This window comes from Natrix helvetica (assembly GCF_964273705.1).
Source record: "Natrix helvetica genome assembly, chromosome: 6".
Taxonomy (NCBI): domain Eukaryota; kingdom Metazoa; phylum Chordata; class Lepidosauria; order Squamata; family Natricidae; genus Natrix; species Natrix helvetica.
The window spans coordinates 42128831-42150677 of NC_138553.1; the positions used below are offsets into that span (position 1 = coordinate 42128831).

A 21847-nucleotide genomic window follows, 5' to 3' on the forward strand; every position below is an offset into this window, starting at 1 on the left:
TCGAAGGGAGCCGCTGTCAATGCCTGCAGGACAAAGGGTAGGTTCCAGGTCAGGTACCTGTGCACCACCTGGGGTCGAATGTTGTAGGCCCCCTTCAAAAAGCTCTTGACCTGAGGATGGTGACTCAGGGATTGAAGTTGGTGTCTGGCTAAGATGGTGGATAATGCAGCAACCTGGCGCCTGAGTGTGGCTGGCGCCAGTCCTTTGTCCAAGCCCTCTTGTAGGAAGTCCAATAACTGAGGGATGGACGCTTCCACACTGTCAATGTCCCGTTGGCTGCACCAGGAAGAAAAGGCAGCCCAAGTCGCGTCATAAATGCGAGTAGTGGCCGGACGTCTGGAAGCTTGGATAGTTTTAATGACGTTGTCTGAGAGGCTCTGGTCTTTCAGAAGCTGCCCCTCAAGTGCCAGACGGCTAACTGCAACCATTGGGGCTCTGGATGGTTGATGGCCCCCTGATGCAAGGATACCTGGTCTGGAGGAATTTTCCACGGTTGTTCCACAGACAGATCGACCAAGTCCGCGAACCAGGATCTCCTGGGCCAATGTGGAGCCACCAGAATGAGCTCCGCCCCCTCCTTCAGCAGCTTGTAGATCACCTGCGGGATCAGAGGGAGGGGCGGAAACGCGTAAAGAAGACCTGGAGGCCAGCTGGACCTCAGGGCATCCGTCCCCTCCGCTTGTGCTGACTTGTAGCGGGAGAAGAACCGCTGGAGCTGTGTGTTTGCCGCCGTGGCAAACAGGTCGACCTGTGGAAGACCAAACCTCCTTACCACCTGTGCGAACAGGTCCGGATGAAGTTGCCACTCCGAGTTGTCGATGGTCTGACGGCTCAACCAATCCGCACTCACGTTGCTGGTTCCGGAGATGTGATCCGCCCTCAGCGACGCTAAGTGGATCTCTGCCCATCGTCCTATGGCCTCCGCCTCTGACATGAGTCTTTTGGAGTGGGTCCCTCCTTGCCGGTTCACGTGAGCCTTTGTGGCCACATTGTCGGTCAGTAGCAGAACGTGGTGCCCCTTCAGCTGTTCTGCAAATCTCCTCAGCGCAAGCCGGGCTGCCCTGAGTTCTAGCCAATTGATGCTCCGGGCTGCCTCCGCGCTGGACCACCTGCCTTGCGCCAACTGACCTTGGCAATGCGCCCCCCAACCGTAGAGACTGGCGTCGGTCGTTACCACGATCCTGTCGGGTTCTCTGAATAGGCAACCCTTCTCCACTGCTCGAGACTGCCACCAACTCAGAGACCGAGTCACTCTTGGTGGGATGCGAACTTTCCTGGTGGAGTTGCTGATCTTTGCTCTTTGCATTGGAAGCAAGAACCATTGCAGTTCCCTTGCATGAAGACGTGCCCAGGGAACTATGTTGAGGCAAGAAATCATGATCCCTAACAGTTGGGATAGCTGCACCACCTGCCAGGACCTGTTCCTGCGACACAACCGGATTCTGCTCCTGAGGTTGCGGATTCTTTCCGGAGACAGGGACACCTGGCAAGATACTGAGTCTATTATGGCGCCCAGGTGTTGTATGCGTGTGGCAGGAGTCAAGTTGCTTTTTTCCATGTTTACGGAAAACCCGTGGTCCTGTAAGGTGTGAACTGTGATGTTTACATCTCTCACCGCTTGCTGATGAGTCCTTGAGTGGATGATGATGTCGTCCAGATAGCACTCCAGGCGGACTGGAAGCTTGCGCAGGTGGGCCGCCACAGCTGCAAGAAGCTTCGTGAATGTTCTGGGTGCAGAAGAAAGTCCGAACGGAAGCGCCCTGTATTGGAAGTGCTTTCCGTTGTAACACAAGCGCAGGAACTTCCTGTGTGCGGGATGGATGGGCACATGCAGATACGCCTCCTTGAGATCGATGGAGGTGAGCAGATCTCCTTGTCGCATGCAGCTTAGGATCGACTGAAGAGACTGCATTTTGAAGCGCTTGTAGGCCAGATGTCTGTTCAGGCGCTTCAGATCTAAAATGGCCCTCCACCCCCCTGAACTCTTGGGGACCAGGAAGAGAATGGAATAGAACCCCCTCCCTTCCTGTTCTGGAGGAACTGACTCTATTGCGTTGATCTGCAGAAGATGATCTATTTCTGCCTGCATGAGAGCCCTCTTTACAGGGTTCTTGGATAGCGGGCAGCGAACAAAGGTTCGCGGAGGGAAGGATAGAAACTCCAAGGTTAGACCCCTCCTGATGGTGTTTAAGACCCACTTGTCCGAGGTTGTTTCCTCCCAACGGTCTGCATAGAATTGCAGGCGGCCCCCGATGGGAGGAGACCCCAGACGGTCACTTCCCACGTCTAAACTGACGGTTGTGGGAGCCCCCACGAAAGGGCTTCCGAAAGGACCCTTGATTGGATTGTCTGCCCCTGGAAGAAAAGTTGTTTCGTTCCTGGGACCTGTCAGAGGACTGGTTAAACTGTCTCAGAGAGGAATAGGAAGAGGTGGAGGCCTGGGCACCTTCCTGTGCCCGAAAGGCCTGTTTCCTGAACGAGCCCTGACCTTTCCTGTCATGCTTCCTGAAGGTGGAAGGGAGAATCTTCCTCTTATCCTTTGTCTCAATTAGGAATTTCTCTAGGGAATCCCCAAAGAGGTTGTCCCCTTTGAATGGAACTGAAGCCAGCTTCCACTTCGCCTTCATGTCCGCCTGCCAGTGCCGAAGCCAAAGCAGGCGGCGAGAAGTGATGTTGGACGCTAGTGCCCTGGAGGCGAATTTCGCTGCATGCAGGGATGCATCAGAGGCATATTCCACAGCCGTAATGATCTTGTTAAGATCATGTCGCCAACGAGATGCTTCAGATGGGGGCTGAGATCTGAGTTGGCGCAGCCATAATAGGGATGCCCTCGTAAAGAACGAGGCAGAAGTGGATGTTTTGATCGCCCAGGCAGCCGCCTGGTGCGTTTTGAGACAAGCCTTTTCTGCCCTCTTATCCTCTGCCTTTAACCCTTCTAATAGCTCGGCCGGGAGATTAGAATTAGAGGTCAGAGAGACCACAGGGGCATCCACCTCTGGAGGTTTCAAAACATCCTCCAGTCTAGGTTCTAGGGGGTACATTGATTTGTCTGCGCCACTGGGGTTGGCCAGGGTACCTGGCTGCGCCCATTGGCGCTGAATAACCTCCATGAACATGTCAGGGACTGGTATCAGTTCTGGGTCAGGGGTTGTTTCGCTGAACAGCCCTGCCATGAGGTCCTGGGAAGTAGAGGGGACTTCCTTGTCCTTAGGTTTGGCACCAAGCTCAGTAGAGGCTCTGGCCTTGTGTAAAATGGCCTTGAATAAGGATGGCTTAAAGAGGCCTGTGAAGGAGGGCTTGTCTGGAGGCATATCCTCATCCTCCGAGAGAGCAAATTCCTCAGCAGTCTCCTCCTCCCACATAGACACCTCTGTGGTGATAGAAGTGCCCGGGGAATCGAGGACTCTGGTCCACTTTTCCCCCAGGGGGCGAACAGGCCTAGAGGCCTTGCCACCCCTGCCTTCCTGTAGCCTCATGGCTTCTACCACACCCTGGGAAATAGCCTGCGTGATGAGATCCCTCATTTCTGCTGACATAGCTGGGCCCTTGTCCTCTACAGGCCTGGATTGGTCATAGGCCTGTCCCCTGGCACCCCTAGGAGGATCTCTCTGATCCTCTGCATGAAAACAACATTGAAAGGAGGGGATATCCTCCCTGACTGAAGAGCTAGGAGAACCTGGGTAACCGAGAGAGGCTGCAGGGGATCCTGACATGGAATCCCTATCACAGAAGGATGGGGATCTATCTCCCATTTCCTCCCCCTGCTCTATCTCCCTCTGAATGGGTGGGGAAGGAACTGGCCCAGCCTCACTTGGTAAGGGTGCAGAAGGAACCTGGGGCCTAGCAGACTTGTCCTTTAGGGAGTCCTGCCCCTTGTCCCCTTGAATTTTGGGGGCCTTGCTCCCAGCTGAAGAGTGGGAAGCTTTCCCCCCAGCGCCCTTGTTTCCCTTTCTCCCTTGGCCTGAGGGATCTGGCCTACTGCGCTTTGCAGATGGCCCTGCCAGCTCCTCCCTTCGCTCCAAACCTTCATCAGCCATCCTTGGTTGAGCTTGAGTCGAAGAGGTCGCTGCTGAGGGAAGGGCAGTGGACGCTGGCCCGACGGCTCCAGAAGCGTCTGCAGACTCAGATGGGAGGCTGGATCAGGCACCAGGACACTCCTTGCCGCTTCCCCTTAGGTGGCTGGGGAACTTCAGGCTTGCTGGAGACCCAGGCAAGCCCTCGCAATCCTCCGCGGCTGTCTGCTTGAGGCGGAGAGTCTCTGCTGCTTGCTGCTGCTTTCCGGTGGGTAAAATGCTCCAAAAAAATGGCCGCCGGCTCTTCTGCGCGCCAACAGCCTCACTTAAGGTCCAGGCGCTTCCTATTGGCTGCAGCCGAAAAGCGCGCCAAAGCAGCACTTTTCAAAATGGCCGCCGCTCTCCCGATCGGCAAAAGACGCCGTTTGGAGAAGCAAGGGCTTTTTTAAAAGCCTCTCCTCCAAAGCGACCAGGGAAACACGGGGATTGCCGTCCTTCCCTGCGCTCGCCAGCAGACGCCGGACAAGCGGCCTCGCTTGTTCCCCCAGCTGCGACTAAGCAGCTGTGGAACCGATCGCTGCCTCAGCCTTACTTTTGGAAATCCTCTTCTTGGTAAAAAATAGAAAAGGAAAATAAAAAGTCAAAATAATAAAACCTGGGGAAAAATCCTAATAACAACTTAATATTGACACATAAAATACTCTAAAAATATTATTGGAGAACCCAGTCTATTTACTCAAAGCTGAGGGTTCCCCAAACTCGTCCTATCGGGCGGACTGAGTTTTTAAAACTGAGCCAGAAGAGGCAAAGGAGGCGTGGCCAGAGGGGAAAAATCTACTCAGTCCATGGGCAAACAGGCTGTGTTAACCCTTCCTTGGACTCTCCAAGCAGCGCTATGGAGAAAGTAGATTTCACCCATCACTTATTTGGCAAGATTTTTCCTTTGTCAAATTTTTCATCCTTCTTAAATTAAAAACAACTTGGGGAAAAATTAGCTACTTTATATCTTTCTTGAAGAATTTGCATAAACCTAGCATAAAGCTTTTAGGGATGCGGTGGCTTAGTGGCTAAAATGCTGAGCTTGTCGATCAGAAAGGTCAGTAGTTTGGCGGTTCGAATCCCTAGTGCCACGTAATGGAGTGAGATCCCATTACTTGTCCCAGCTTCTGCCAATGTAGCAGTTCGAAAGCATGTAAAAATGCAAGTAGAAAAACTAGGAACCACCTTTGGTGGGAAGGTAACAGCGTTCCATGTACCTTCGCCATTTAGTCATGCCAGCCACATGACCACAGAGATATCTTTGGCTCTTCAGCTTTGAAACTGATATGAGCACTGCCCCCTAGAGTCGGGAACGACTAGCACGTATGTACGAGCCTGTGAGGGGAACCTTTACCTTTAACTTAGTATAAAGCTTTATTTATCATATTTGTAAAGCTGTCCATGTCACACGAATATATAGTTTTATTAGTTATGGTACAGTGTAGCACAGTACAAAACAATTTAATGGCTATCGACTATTTACTCAGAACCTAAAAACAGTTGCAGAGGAAAATAAAAGAATAAAGTTGTTAGAATGCATTCTCATTTGTAAAATAATAAAATAGAATGTTCTACAGTGCTATTAAATAAACACTGAGAGCAGAGACGAATGTACTTATCACTATTGCTATCAATACCCCCCAACGTTTTTCCTCAGTGAGTAGCAAGACAATCAAAAATATTTTTTTGTTTTTTTGGAAATATTTTGCCTAAGCAATTTCATGAACCTAGAGTTTTTCACAAGGGGTGGGGAGAAGAAAGGAAACAAGAACAGGCTGATTAGCTGACAGGAAGAAAGAACTGGAATTTTGGAGAAAAAGGAGATGGATAAAGAACCAAATTATTGACAAAATGATCTTTGCTTTAAGTGCCTTTAACATTGTACATATACACATAGCCATCATGTTCCCTTTTGGGGTACACAACATTACATAGTGCATACAAAAAGATTTAAGGAGAAGAAGGAAAAATAGATCTCTCAACCAAAAGAAAAATGATAAAAAAGGAAGCCTAATTAAATCTGGTTCTCTTCACTATTCTCCTCTATACTTCTCTATATTTCTCCTACATTTGAACCATTGATCATTTCATTCATTATTTGTCTCTTTTTTTGCAGTATCTCAGCATGTTTTTGATAAAGCGTTTTACTGTCTTATCTTGGATTGTTTCATTTTTAATACACCTGGATCTTCTATAATATATTTCCTGCATTTCAAATAATGATTGTTCAAAATACATATGAACAGAATCATGTTTTCCAGTTGGAAACTAACAATACCAAAGTCTATAAATGTTAGATTGGGGTATATTGCTTTAAATTTAAAATAATACACTCATAAAATATAACACAACAAATAGAAATCTTAAATGTATATGCCTAATGGTTGGTGCAGCCAAATATAATGATAATGCCATCTTTAACCTAAAGTTTGATCTGTACTAAAGACAATCTACAAAAAAATTAACTAGCATGTACTTGTGCGAACAGTTTTTATTGTTTGAGAAAGTAATTCAGAAACTAGATAATAATTGATAGAAAATTACTATTTACAACATGAGTCACCTTTGCATTCCTGCTTCTTAAAAACTGGTTTTGTATGGTTTATTTGCAAAATCTGAATGAGCAAATATAAAAGATACAACCACGTTTTCCTCTCTCCTATCTGGTGCAGTCATTAGTACCTTATTCTAAAATGAACCAGAACAAAATCTCAACAAAGTTACAGGTCTAGGATGTCATTCAGAGGGATCCCTTAAAAAGAAGCTAATTGAGGTGAAATTGAGCATAAACAATGCTATTTTAATATTCCTTCTGCCAAGAACAACCATTTTGGCTTGAAAGGGCTTCTTGTCTTTTTAGAAAGTCAAATTAGGAGATGAGAAAATATTTGAGCCTTGCTCCTTACAGGAAAACAAGGAGGGGGAAAATCACTTTTAGTTGGGCACTTTAAAAAGTTATTAGTGGAATCTACATTCTTAAGTTTTATCTGTCATAGATTTTGTGTTACTACACCATTTTTATCTGTATATGTGTGTCTCAGCAAACAAATCAAAAGCACTGCTGGTAAGCTAATAGAACATTATTAAAAAATAAATAAAAAGAGAAACTCTCTTTACTCTTTTAAATACAGGAGGCTATATAGAAACCGAAGCTGCAGCACAAGAATCTCTGGGCTTAAGCAAACTTGGAACCCAGGCAGAAAAAGACCGAAGATTAAAGAAAAAGTAGGTTGGCATGAACTTTGAATAAAACACCAAGTACATTTGCTTGTTGAAGAAAAATCAATGTATTAGTACTTATTCTGATTGCATTTTTAAAAGCCAAACACAATGAAAAGTAATCTCTACTTTTCTATATGGATTCCATTAAAGAAACATAGCAGGTAGATTCTTTGGATTTGCCTCTTGGTAGCCTATATTAAAATGCAGATATACTGAGAGTAGTAATTATGTTCAATTCACTCTGCCACTCTTATATGGCAACTTGATAAGTGAGTTACTGAACAATGATATGCTGCTTCCCATTGCATTTCCTTGAAACCCTAATTCATTCATTGTGTGCAAAGGTTATGATAAAGTGCTATTATTTTTGATACCTGTCATGTTCCCTAAAGAACATAAATGTTTTTTTTTAATCATAAAGGATACCTTTGAAGAAAAACTGTGGAAATTGCTGATCTTTTTTAATTTTTGATGCTTGCTCTACCAGAAATCTTTCCAGCATTTGGCAATGTTTATTTGTATCTTATGTGGGAAAACATATTTTGGTAAAATACTGTTCATTGCTTAGCCTGAGTATTCTACATTATGATGCAGCATTCTCAGATAAAAGATTACTTTGATTATCAGAATGCTTTATTGATTTGTGACTATATAGAAAACATTGGTAATATCAAACAAGATTATTTCTTGCTGTCAGAAAATTAGCACTTAAATTAGCACTCCAAAAAGAGAAGAGATGCATTTTTTTTCTAGTTATAGTTATTTATTAACAGTACAGTAAATAAATATATTCCAAGCAGAAACATTTTCTTCTAAAAATAATACAGAAGTATTAGATAAACAATGTATTACATTTAGTAATGTAAGTTCCCTCTTATGGATCATAAATGAAACTTCTAAATTTTCTTTTATTTTCTTTTTCTGTTGTTTCTTTATAAGGTTGGAAGGTATAAATCTTGTAAGATCTTTTTTGTTTCTACTGGCACTCTATGCAAAAAAATAGCATCACTAAATATTTTATACAACCTATGTACTAAGTAATTAGATGCATTCTGATATTTGTTAATAATAATGTTATAATTTAAATAATATTTTTGAAAGACTTTGGTCTTTCTTTCTATACACTTTCATCTCTCTATGCCTGATAGTTTTCATTTATTTTCTGCTGGCAGAAACATATTTTAGGTACAAAAATGAGCATTTAATTTTCTCTCAAAATATGATAGCAGTTGTTGACATATTTATCTTAATAGTCTAGTAGAAAGTGTATTTCATTATCCGCTTTCTAATTACCTTTTCTGTTATCAGTTTTCAACAGACAATTCTATGGGGAAAAGGCGTGTAAATAAGATTATGATCAGTTATAGTCATAGCTCTGACAAGAAATCTTTGTGAAAAAGACGCTTGAATCTCAAATATCGGTGACACCCTTCAAGCATATACTGACTTCAACCTATTTGGAGCTTTCTTTATGTAAATTACTCTGAGCTAAATCTGGGTTATGAATGAACAAGTTATGTTGGGGGGGGGAGTGTTTCTAAAACAATTTACCACTATATTTGCTCTGGCATCAAAGTTTAGTCAAAGTGATTTACTGTATTTTTTCATTAAATAAGCCCAACTTGGTTGGTACTAACAGCACAAATTACAGAACAGTTTCCATAAACATGTTTACATTCAAAATATATGTATTAGGGAAAGCCCATCTTCAGTTGCTTAAAATTATAATGTAAGTTGACTCCTAATTATCTACCTAAATTAAAAACATCCAAGTTTAACAGATTTGTGGAGGCAAAAAGAATTAAAGTTTCATGTTTATTAACAAAGCAAATCCAAAGGCATCCTTATTATCGTCTCAGATGTAATTCTGAAGACAGTTGACTTCCCAGTAGGGAAAAATGTATTTATCATGATAAAGTATTAGAAAATATTTCTGTGTTCTTTACTGCTAATTGCATTGATTCATTAGTTCTGAAAGAAAAAAAACTTATGCAGTGTAAAACTTGTAATTACTATATGAATACTAGAAGGCTCCAAAAAAGTTCTGCATATTGCTCATTGCTAGGCAGAATAATCATGACTAAATGAAAGGAATAAGGAAAGACTGGTCAGGTTAAATAAAAATCTGAAAGGCAGAAAATGTCTTTTTTCTAAAAATCTTGTTTGGGTTTTTTTCAAATTGAATTTTCACCTTCCTATATTCCTAAATTATGGTTATTATGGTTTGTCACATAGTCAACCAGATGTTGATATTGGATATGGCACTTTGATCTCTCTATCCCTCCCAAGACAGATATTGTTGTTCGATGATGTTAAAAATGTTGTTGTAGCATGTTTCAGGAAAGGTGCGTTTGCAATTGACTGATGGTTGTTTTTTCAATGCCAATGGTGTTCCAGTGGTGCTCCAGATGTCTTGGAGTTGCACCCAAGGCTCTTATTACTGTTGATATCTGCTTCCTTTTGCCACAGTCATTCTACTTCCATTTTCAGGTCTTTACATTTTGTGAGTCCCCCCCCCCATTGTTTCTCTTCTGTTCTACTATCTCCCAGTATTGCAATGTCCACTATTCAAAATTTTTGTCTTATCAATAATTGCTAAATTTGGGGTGTTGTATGACAGATGCTTTTTATTGTTATTATGTTTCATTGTAGAATCAGCCAGATGTTTAGACTATATTTTGCATTTTTATTATTGCTTAAAATGTTAGTTTTATAATCTGAGGCTGTATTCGCATAAATATGCAAATGCTGATGCAACTGCTCCATTGTCCCTGTGCTCTTATGTCCATTGACAATAATTTATATTAGATGCATTTATTTGTTTGTTTGTGTATATCTCACCTTTATTATTTTTACAAATAATTCAAGGTGGCAAACATATCCAAATGCTTTATCCATCCTTTATCTTCATAGATACATGAACACGAACACAGCAGCTCACACTATTAGCTTATTTTGAAACATTGAAGATATCTTTCTACTTTATAAAATCAACAAAGCTGTTGAATCGAAATTACACCCCATAATTTGTTTCTCTTAATTTTAGCTCCTAAATATATTCTGCTGCCCAAAAAAAAAGGTCTGACACACACGAAGTTTTGAGTCTCTGGATACTATGGATTTTGTATTTAAAACCTATTCCAGGAATAATTTGCTGCTAGTTAATTGTCTCTTACTCATATTAGGATTCAATTCAAATTATTCTAACATTTCAACCAGATTAAATACATATGGATTGAGTTATGACCACAAATCCCATATATTCTTGCTGACTACTGGGGCTGATTAAATTTGAAGTACCATTATCCTTAGCCATGCCATCACATACCACTCAACTGTACTCTTCTGAATAAAAGTGCAGAAGTATAAAACCTTATTGTCACCTAATATAAAAAATGCATTCTTATGTTTCTGCTAATTATCCATTTGATCTGGATCAGTGGTCGGCAAGCCGCAGCTCGCGAGCCACATGCGGCTCTTTACACACTTTCATGTGGCTCTTCTGTGTGCCGGGCGCCCGCTCCCCTCCCTCCTCTCGGGCACTTCAAAACAAGCATCCCTTTCCCTTTTTTCTTTTCGACCCACAATGATTAGGGAGGATCCTGAAGCGAGGAGGGAGAAAAAGAGACGGAGGCCAAGGAGCTTCTTCCCCCCCGCCTCCTCCCAGCAAAAATCTAACCGGGGAGCCGGGCGGGCAGTAGCAAATTAGCCGATCACGCCACGTGATCAGCTAATTTGCTACTGCCCGCCGGCTCCCTGATAAGATTTTTGCGGGGGGGGAGAAGCTCCTTGGCCTCCATTTCTTTTTCTCCCTCCTCGCTTCTTGGGGCTCCACCAATGGGGGAGCAAGGCCCACCCAGCGCCAGGCTTTGGGCTAACACAGAGGTCTGCAAAGTTGGCTGTTTTAAGACTGGTGGACTTCAATTCTCAGAATTCTGGGAGTTGAAGTCCACCAGTCTTAAGAGCCAATTTTGCAGATCCCTGCCTGGGCTAATATGATTGATGCCCTTGGTGGACTTCAGCTCTCAGAATTCTGGGAGTTGAAGTCCACAAGTCTTCAAGCTGTCAGGTTTGAAGACCCTGGGTTTTTTTTTCTAAAGGGTTAGGGGTGCAAGGGTCTTGCAACTTGACAGCTTGAAGACTTGCATGCTTCAATGCCAGAGTTCCTGAGCCAACATGACTGGAGAAGGAATTCTGGGAGTTGAAGTCCACAAGTCTTCAAGCTGTCAGGTTTGAAGACCCCTTGGGGTTTTTTTCCTAAAGGGTTAGGGATGCAAGGATCTTGTAACTTGACAGCTTTAAGACTTGCATGCTTCAAATGCCAGAGTTTATTGAAACTAAAAACAGTGTACCATCCTATGTATTTTCGGTTTTAAAAATGTGGCTCTCAAAATAAATTTCAATCGACTTCCGGTTCCGGCGGCTACGGCGACGGGCAAGTCTTTGCCCGTTCCCGCTCTCCCGGTGGGCTTCCCCCGCTTCTGGGGGGGCACAGGATGCCCCGAAGAGGCGTCCTGCCGAGGGAGTGGCTCGCGGAGGGCCCTGGCATCGGCGGCGGCTGGTGGGGGCTTCTCCGCTTTGCTCTAGGCACCAGGGAGCAGTCTTGGAGGGCGCGAAGCGTCTCGCTCCATGCCGATCGGGCAGCGCAAAATTGAAGGAAGCAGCGGCGAGATGGTGAGGTGCTTCCTTTCTCCATTCCTTCTTTGTTGAATTGATGGACTTTTCAGCAAGGTTATAAGTTAAACTTTCGGAGCTTCGTTGGAGGTGCGGTTAGAGGGGGGGATTTCCCCCCCACCCTTGGACAAGCGGCTTGAAAAAATTCTGCTTTTGCCCCTAGGAGGAAGGAGGAGGGGGGAGAGCCAACTAATGATGCCTCACCCCTGTAAAAGTGATTTTCTCTGGACTTAGTTTTATAATTTGTTGATGACCTGAGAACTTTGTGAACTTTTGAAACTTTATTATGCCTCTGAGCCCAAAGCTGGCAGGCCAAGATGGCACACTTCCGTTGTCTTCATGAACTGTGAAACCTGACTCCACCTTTAAAACTCAGGCTTCCGGTCTTTGTCTCCGTACTACCCAGAAGTATCTCTTGTGGATTGCTATTTTCTGAACCTTCTGGAGAGGAAACCTTTTCTTAACGCTAGATTGACCAAAGAAACTCTCACTTGTTTGGATTTTCTGCCTCCTGGACTCATCTGCCTGCTCTACTTCTCCAGCTGTCCAGTCTCTACACTGACTGACTTCTCTGTTTTATAAACTATGTCTCCAAAAAGACCACCACCTGGAAAACCTGGCTTTGCTACTTCTGCACCGACATCTGCAACATCCAGCCCTGCCACACAGTCAAAGATTACAGAAATGATGCAACCTAAGAGTACAGAGTTGGATTTGCTGCAAATGCTTCAACAACTCATACAGGGCCAGGAAGAAATTAAGAAACAATTAAAGGAAATGAAGGAAGAAATTAAAGAGAATCAAGTCCAAATTTATAAGAACTCACAGAGACTGGACCTTGTGGAGGGGGGGGTGGCGGAGGCGAGGGGGGGGTGGAAGTTTTACAGAAGAGTAACAAAGAACTTGATATTCAACAAATGAAAACAGAATTTGAGAGAATGTCCTTTTATCTTAGATTTCAAAATGTTATAGAAATAGATGGGGAAAATATAAGGGACATTATGACCAACATTTTAGCTGAATATATACACAAAGACAAACAACAGATGGAATGGGAGATAGACTTGGCCTATAGAGTGAATTCAGCATATGCCAGGACACACAATGTACCCAGGGAGGTTCATATTAAATTCCTTAGGAAAAGCACAAGAGACGCAATTCTGGGTGTACAAAGGGGGCAAACATTGACATACCACGATAGGGAGATAACCATCTTGAAGCAGATCCCAAAAAAAATTAGGGAGAAAAGGAAAAGTTATTCGCAATTGGCGAATAAATTATACCAGAAAGGGGTGTGGTTTAGATGGTTGATGCCTGAAGGGATGTTGATATTCTGGGAGGAGACAGGAATTAGAATTAATACACCCATAGAGGCTCAGGCCTTTATGGAAAAAAATAAAGTAAACCTAGAAAAAACAGAAGACTCTACAATGGTTATACAGGACACGGGAGGGGCCGGAGCTCTGCCAGCGGGGGGGGGGGGGGGAAGGGGCAATACCAAGAAAGCTCAGATCACAAAAATGAATAAGAAAACCACATTGCCATAAACATACCGAAAGTAATAGTGAAATTATATTTAGAAAATATGTTATAATATATAAGCTGATTGAAAACTTTTATTTCTATATGCTGATTTTACATGATTATGTATTCATGTTTTATACCTAGATGTATACTATGAGTTTGGAGGGAGGGGGCGTCTGCCACACTTGCAACTGCCAAAATTTGTATATTATTCCACATACCCTTTTCCTAGTAAATGTGTTAAAAAAACCAATAAAATTTTCTGAAAAAAAATAAAAATACATTTCAATCGTGGTTTTGGCGAGATTTGGCTCAGTTGAAAAAAAAGGTTGCCCACCACTGATCTGGATGATTATGCTCTCTGAATGAATACTTATTCAGAAATACAATAGGTATATATCAAATAGAAATATTAACTTGAATCATTTAATCTCCTATTGGATTTACTATCGTTGACGTATCCATAACTGTAAATGTTGCTTTGGGTTTTTTTTAATGACGACTATACATAATGTTTTATGCTCCTGCCAAATGAACTGCTATCCTTATAATATTTATATTCTGGTAATTTCATGGCTTTTAGGCTCTAGGACAGGGGTGGCGAACAAGTTCGACAAAAAGAGCCAAAATTTTAAACTGTGAGAGTCAGAGAGCCACACCACGCAGTGACCTGCCAAAACAGACAAACACTCACACAAAAGCATATAATTTTAACAATAATATATTGAACACATAATATAACATGCTCAGTCAGGTGTTTTTTGTTATAAATTTTTATAAACCCATTAGAGCTGCTGTATAACTTTTAAATCCATAAATAAGTGGAATCTCTGTCCACCTAACAACCTACAAGATTACTTGATGACCACAACCAGGAATGCCACACTTGCAGTCATTAAACAAAGCAGTCACATATCTTGCTTAATGACTGCTTTGCTCAGTGACGAGATTGTGATTGTAAATCGAGTACAACCTATACATGGGTAAAGCCTGGTCCTAATATTATCTTCCTTTAACCTAATATATGTATTATAATATATATATATATATATATGAGTTTGGATTATCTTTGATATCTATTACAATTACAGGCTGTGAGAAAAACACTCGTAGAATTTTGGGAAATATACTAACCATGGAAATTCAATTAAATGTTTTCTCCTATTTAAAACTCTGCTGCTCCTGAACCCAGAGCTTCAATATGCAACCATTATTATTAATTTGAGCAATCATTAGAACCTCACCGGAATCCTGCAGCAACTGTGCTAGACTTTGAAGCATTATTTTTTGGGGCGCAGCAGAGGGCGCTGTTGAGATAAACCCGGAAGTACGGTCGACGCGACGACGCTTGCCTGCGCTCCACCAGCTCAGAGCTGGTGGAGCGCAGGCAAGCATCGTCGCGTTGACCGTACTTCCGGGTTTAGCGCGCGATCCGAGCCACAGTATACTAAATAATGGTAAGAGGCAAAGAGCCTCATTTATTTTGGCCGCGAGCCGCGTGTTCGCCACCCCTGCTCTAGGAAATCTTAAATGAAAATAAACCTCAATTTTCACATATTTCATCCAACCTCTTTTACAAAATAAGTGTGCAGTAGGCGAAGAGAAATAAGGATTGCCTGAATAGTGTGCTGCTCTAAAACACTGCAACAACCATAACTTTGAGGATTGGCCATAAGCTGCCTTTTTTATAACCATTGTAGCTTTGACCAGTCACTGAACTGAACAAATGGTCATTAATTGAGGACCACCTGTACAACAAATACTGTGGAGACAATTTCCTAGTGCAACAAAAACTATAACTCCTGTTTTCTTTATCATTAATGTAAACAATCTCTGTTCATAACAGCTACCTTCTGATATGTCAAAAGAAAATTAGTAATTTACTTGTACATTTTATCCAAATATGGCACACCATGATATCACATGAATTTGTTTGAAATGCAACAAAATAGGGCATAGATTATACAATTGCTCTTTCTTGTGTCCATCATTTCATTGATTCCAAATATCTGCTTCATTAAGCTTAGTATGGAATTCTGACTGGAAAAAAAATGCATCAGCGGCCATGATAATAACAGTTGTTATTGTGCCTAGGCTAATAACAGTCACAAAATCCAGAAGCCCATATTGTGTGCATATTCTCCATGGCCTTTCCAATAGCTGTTTCTGTGCATTGCTGTTCACAAGGTCAAAACTGGATTTGTTGAACACTGGACTCCTTGAATATCTTTTGAAAATGGAGCTCACTTGCTAGATTGCTCTCTCCAGCTAATCCTGTCAGGCTTTTTTTTTTTTTTTTTTTGTAACATCATTTTAGCACTTTTTAAAAAGTGCTGTATCTGTTTCCAGAAACAGCTCAACTGAATTAAAATAGGCATGGGAGAGGACATGGAAAAGCTCCTTTCAGAAATGTGAATCTTTTTCCCCCTCCTATTTTCTTTCTTAAAACTTCCAGAATAGCTTAGGATGCTATATAACAATACTAATCTGGTCATCATGAAAAAGAAAACTTTGCGGCATCTTTACAGACAAATATATTATGTGACATTAGCTTTAGGAACTATCTATTTTATTAAGTTCACATGGAATAAGCAAAGAAAGACATTAGTTTATCAAAGCAATTTCTATGAGGATCCAATTGTTGAATCTTGGGAGAAATACTTAATACAGTAGAAATAATTATATCCTTCTTTGTCCCTTAATTCCTGTCAATTACTCATATAAAAGAAGGAAGATAATAAATGCCTCACAAGAAAACTAAAATCTTAGCACTCATTTGATTGCTAATTAACTTTGGTGATAGAATATACATCACTGCTATAATTAGAAAAAAAATAAGCTATTTTGGGCAAAAATACAACATGAAATATGTCACTTGTACTTTCTGTGTGTGCATGACTATGTGAATCTATCTATAAATATCTATATTTACAATAAATATCTCACTATATTCTTGATGAATATAGCTAATAATAACTTGGTGAGTGTAACCTTAATTTAGATTTATATATAGAACAGTTCTTAGTTGAAGTATCTGTATGTAAATATGTGGGCACTTCAAAGAATAGGCTGTAAAAAGGGGGAAAAGAGACATGGCTAAATAGGGGGGAAATGTAATTACCTGAAATATATATACTTTGATTTGATTTAATTTGAGTAAAATATAGGCATGAAATTCTTCTAGATAAAAGAGGAAGCAATATTCAGTTGCTCTCCTTTGCCTATTTAACTTTTTAAACATGTAATAAATTTAGAGAAAAATGTGAACATCATGGTGTTTTTAAAACTATTCAGCTTCATAGCCTCAAACCATAATTTTATGAATGAAGTGGTGCTCTCATTCCTTCCAAATCACTTTACATCAAAAGTAATGCCAGAACTTCTTCCCAAAATGGGGTTGGGTTGAAGGACCCAACACACTATCTAAGTCTAGGAGGAAGGCATCTTTGTGCAGACACAGAGCAACTTGTTTACAAAGGTCTTTTCAATAGTTTCAGTAAATTGGATCATCTATTATTGTGTCAGAGTTCCTTTTAAATTTTTGTTAAGTTTTAATTACACAGAGTTGCCCTATTCATCTTTAGCTAAAATAACAATTTTACTGTTGTCATAAATAAAATATGGCTTTTAATAAGCTTAGTAATTAAAAGCAAACTTAAGCAATTGCACTAATTGCTTAAGCTATGTATAATAATGAGCAGTCGAAATGTTCCCTCATTCTTATTGCTGCAATAATCCATTTGCAGTGCCAGTAGAGTTTATTTTTGTTCAACCCAGAAGAATAATGACACTTTTACTATCTCTTTAATTATTTTTAATAATCAGTGTTTGCTAAAGTTGATTAGAATGTGAAATATTATTCGTGTCCTAATTGTATAATGAACATTATAATCATTATGTTGAATACTGTTCTCTTCTGAATACACAACTCACTCAGTAAAGCATTGTATACATCAGTGCTGGGTGTCTCTGCAGGTGGGAGAATCAGAAGGCCAGTGTGGTAGGCAAGACTGTACAAGGGAAGAAGCTCCGCTCTTCGTACTGACTTTACAGGAATGTAGAAACAGGCAGGGCTTCAATCATGATGGCATGCCGCCATCTTGACTATTATGAGCCCCAATGCCTTAGCCCTTCATAGCTGCAAAAGGGAGCAAGGGAATACTTACGTGGGTACAGCTAGATAAACCTAATAAGCCCTTTGGGACAGGTTAAGTATGGATTTTTTTTTAAAAAAATGTAGCTTTTCTAAATGCATGGGTAAGTTTAGAAATATTTGGTATATTCATCTTGCCTAACCTCCCCCAACCCCTCCCCCCCCACCAATTAAGATGTGTTCAGATCAGAATCTTTTTCAAGCATGGTAATGCTTAGAAACTGCTAAAAAGCATGAAAATAGCATTGCAGCATTTCTTGTCCAACCATCCATTTCCATTACCCCAAGCAGACAGGGAAGTTTGTTTGTTTATCATTTGAAATGTTGGCATAGCCAAAAAAAAGCGGTATTTCTAAACTATGCCATTCCATAGAATCTATGCTTATATGCAACACCTTTTCTTGTTGCCTCCTGCATTCGTTTGGAAAACATCCACTCACTGAGAACCAAAGAGGATGAAACATTAATCATGTGGCTCAGGTTTACAAAGGTGGTTTTTTAAAAGGAGGAAAGAAAAAAAGAATTCAAGCCAAAGTGGTTCAGGGGACTTCAAGGGGTTCAAGAGAAATTAGGAGCCTAATAAAAGTAGAAAAGGATTTTTTTTTTATTGTGGCCTCAAGCCAAAGGGCACTTTTACATGATCTTTTTATTTTTCTGCCTCCCATTCCCTTGTCAGCAGTTTGAAGTTAACGTGTTGATCGTCTTCACAGTTATCTGTCTTGTAATACTGAAAACAATCAGTCAATCAATGCTGTCACTCCTGTCAACCTCTAGGAACTTGTAAAAAAGAAGAAACAGCTTTTCTTCAGTAACCCCCATCCAAGTTTTTTTAAAACATGTGATCTTGGCAGTAAGCAAGCAAGCAAATAAATGTGCATACCACTGTTTACAACTAAAATAAAAATAAAAAGCTTGTTTTCTCTTTTTTTCAGCCTCTAGTATTAACATTCATGTCTAAAGTGCTTTTGTCTGCTGTGGATATAATTGATTGGTGTAGTATCCCTGTGAATCATAGCATGGATACTGTCAACCATTGATCAAAAGCCATAACTCATTTGATAAAGGAACGAAAATATGAGATGGCAAGTTAAATTATTTTATTTTGATTATAACAAAAAAGAAAATATTGAAAAATAAATATTTGTAACTAAATTGGAGCAAGTGTAATTAGGACAAATCAAATTTGTCCTAATGAGGTTCTGCTGAATCTTGCTTGCTATTAAAATCAAATTGGTGACGCTGTAATTGAGTATATCACTGTGATCAGCTAAAAGATAATAAGGTAAAAAGACAATGTAGCTTGGATATTGAGTTAATAAAGGTGTATTCATTTATGCTTCAATTTGTGATAAATTTGATGGTAAAGAAGCGTGTGTGGGTATTGTTCCAACAGCATCTTCTTTGCAAAAGAAACAAATCAGCAACTGCAAGGATTCAAGAATTTGCCCTACTTTTTTTCCTGTCCTGCACAACAGAATAACTGTTTCTCCCCCACCCTCCCATACACACAAACACAGACGCACAAACTTCAGAGCAGACTGATCTGTTTTGCATCTCTCCTTTGTTTTTCTAGGAGTCATGTGGTTTTTAGTTACAGTGCAAGGATTACTTTTCCCAGTATCACCAGTCTGCGGCTGATTTTGGACTAGTGCAATGCACAAGTGATTCAAATCTATGCCCAGCAGTGATTGCAAATCTCAGTTGGAGTTGAAAAATGTGCCAGTGTTAGCTGGTTCATAAAATGTTTGCTGGGAATTTTTTTAGATGTTTCGGAAAGTCCAGGAATATCTATTATTTTGCCAAAATGATATTTCCTTCCTCCATGTTATATACAGATTTGCTTCTCATTGTAAAGCAATAAATATATAAGAAAAACAATAAATATTCTTATGTTTGGAGAAAGGTACAGTACGAGCAAAACATTTTTTATCAATGACAAATTGAAAGATAAATATTTAAAACAATACTTCAGGAACTGTTGCAAATCTTAACTGTTGGAAAGTCAAATGCTTAATTGTGACCTGAGGCTTTGTCTGTTGTAACTATTTTTCTCTTTTCTACATTCGGTGTCTTCAAGTCAGAATTAATTTGGGATGATTTGTATCTGTTTATCAAGGAGATATATTGTTTTTAAGTAATTACTGCTTGCATTCTGTTTCAGGAGAGAAAGATCATTTTAATCCTATTTGCTATGCTGCTTTTTAATTTTCTTACTCTATCATATGATTTATTTTATGAATTGACATATATTCATTAATATTTATGTGCTTTTCTTTTCCATCCATCTCTCTCCATCTCATGAAAAGCACACCAGGGTAAGTTAAACCACAAATGGTTGCTGATCATAGTCATTTTCAGCACCATGTTTAAATTTTCTCCTTTATTTCATTTTTTATTTATTTATCTTACTATTTTGAATTGATGATCTTGAGAATTGAACTAAATTTGAATACTAAAGTATTTTAAATTGGCAACATTTGACACCCTTTCAAAGTATGTATTTAGTTTATGGATATACCAGTTTATTTTTAAATGAACTGAGTGCAACTCTAAAGGTTTTAAAATAAATTATCAAAGTGTTCTAAATATTATATATGGCTTAGATTGCACTCAGTCATTTGATTCATTTACTTGTTCTATATGAACATTATATAGAACAACAATATTTTGATTTCTTTCACTCTTGATTTCATCTCTTAGCAATTCAGTTAATTTGCTAGTTTGCAAATATGTTTTATTGTTCTTGAGATTTTGGCTAAAACAGTAAAATGCAAAACCAGCTTACTTACCTAGGTGAAAGATTCACTGAACTAAACAGCCCTCATTCCTAGCCAAAATTGGATTGCACTTTTTTATCTTATAAACAATCAGAAAATCTAGAAGAGAAATAAAACTACTTGTAAGAATTAATATAATGTAAATAGGATTGGTTTTGGAGATTTACACAAAGTCATCTTGCTGAACATCAGATTCATTTAAATTGTTCAAAAAAGATATTACTATTCTAGTTACTGTTGAATATTTATTTAGTTATTTTTATCCTGCCTTTATTTGTTTTTTATAAATAACTGAAGGTGGCAAACATACAGAATATTCTTTTTACCTTTTATTTTCATCACAATGAAAACCCTATGAGGTGGATTGGGTTGAGGAAGAATGACTGAACTAAGGTTACACCCTGTTGTCATGTCTAAACTGGGACTGTACACATACAGAGGCATACAGATAAATAGATACATATAGACATACTGTATATAGTAGTTACCAGTAACTTAACGATGGTTTGAAGTTACAACAGACCCCCCCAAGAGCTGCCTATGACCCTACTGTTCCAACAGCTGGCTCACCCCAGTCACATGACCAAATTTTGGGTACTTGGCAACCCATATTTATGGCTGTTTGCAGCATCCCACAGTCACAAGACTACAATTTATAATGTTTTTATAAATGGTGTTTTCTTTGGTTTTTGGCAAAACCACTCCATAGTGAACAATGGTTTCACTTGTCAACCAAATGTTCATTTTATGACTGCTATGTTCACTTAATGAACACTGCAAAAATGTTTGTAACATCAGATTGTTCATGATTGCCACAACTTACAACTGTAACAGTAATAGTATTACTGTACCTTCAGTTTCCAGTGTCTGTGATTTTTTTCATCATTTTTACAATAACATGACCTTATGCATTAGGTAGTTTGATCAAGTCATCATAATGGTGGTATATTAGTAACATTATTACTTATAGATGTTCAATACTGATTACCTTGCATTCCAAACCCTTTTGCATTTATTTATAATATTGGTGTTTAAGAAAGTGATAATGTTCATTATGTATTAAAACAAGGTAACAACAGTACTATTTTACCAAGCTGAGCTTTTATTCAAAGTATATTACATTTTGTTACTATAGACCTGGGATGGCGAACCTATGGCACCCGTGCCACAGGTGGCACGCGGAGCCATTTGTCATGGCACTCGAGGCACTGCCCTGTCAGCTGGCCAGTACGCATGCATGTGCTGGCCAGCTGAGTTCACCCTTTTTAAAGCCATTTTTCGCCCTCCCCAGGCTCCAGAGACTTTATAGGAGCCTGGGGAGGGCAAAAAAAGCTGCCCCGACCCCCCAGAGGCCCTCTGGAGGCTTCATGAGCTTCCGGGAAGCCTCCAGAGCACAAAAAATGGCCCTATCAGCAAACCGAAAGTTCGGGAACAGACTTCTGGTT

The 21847-nt window shown here is 40.2% G+C and overlaps 1 protein-coding gene across 3 annotated transcripts in view; it reads left to right on the forward strand.

The window, feature by feature from the left end:
• Positions 1–21847, forward strand: part of PPFIA2 (PTPRF interacting protein alpha 2) — a 232043-nt gene that overhangs the window by 189253 nt on the left and 20943 nt on the right. For all 3 annotated transcript variants that reach the window (XM_081956679.1, XM_081956680.1, XM_081956681.1), the window contains one exon: positions 7184–7277. In XM_081956679.1, the coding sequence (XP_081812805.1) occupies positions 7184–7277 (94 nt within the window). The remainder of the gene's footprint in view (positions 1–7183; positions 7278–21847) is intronic.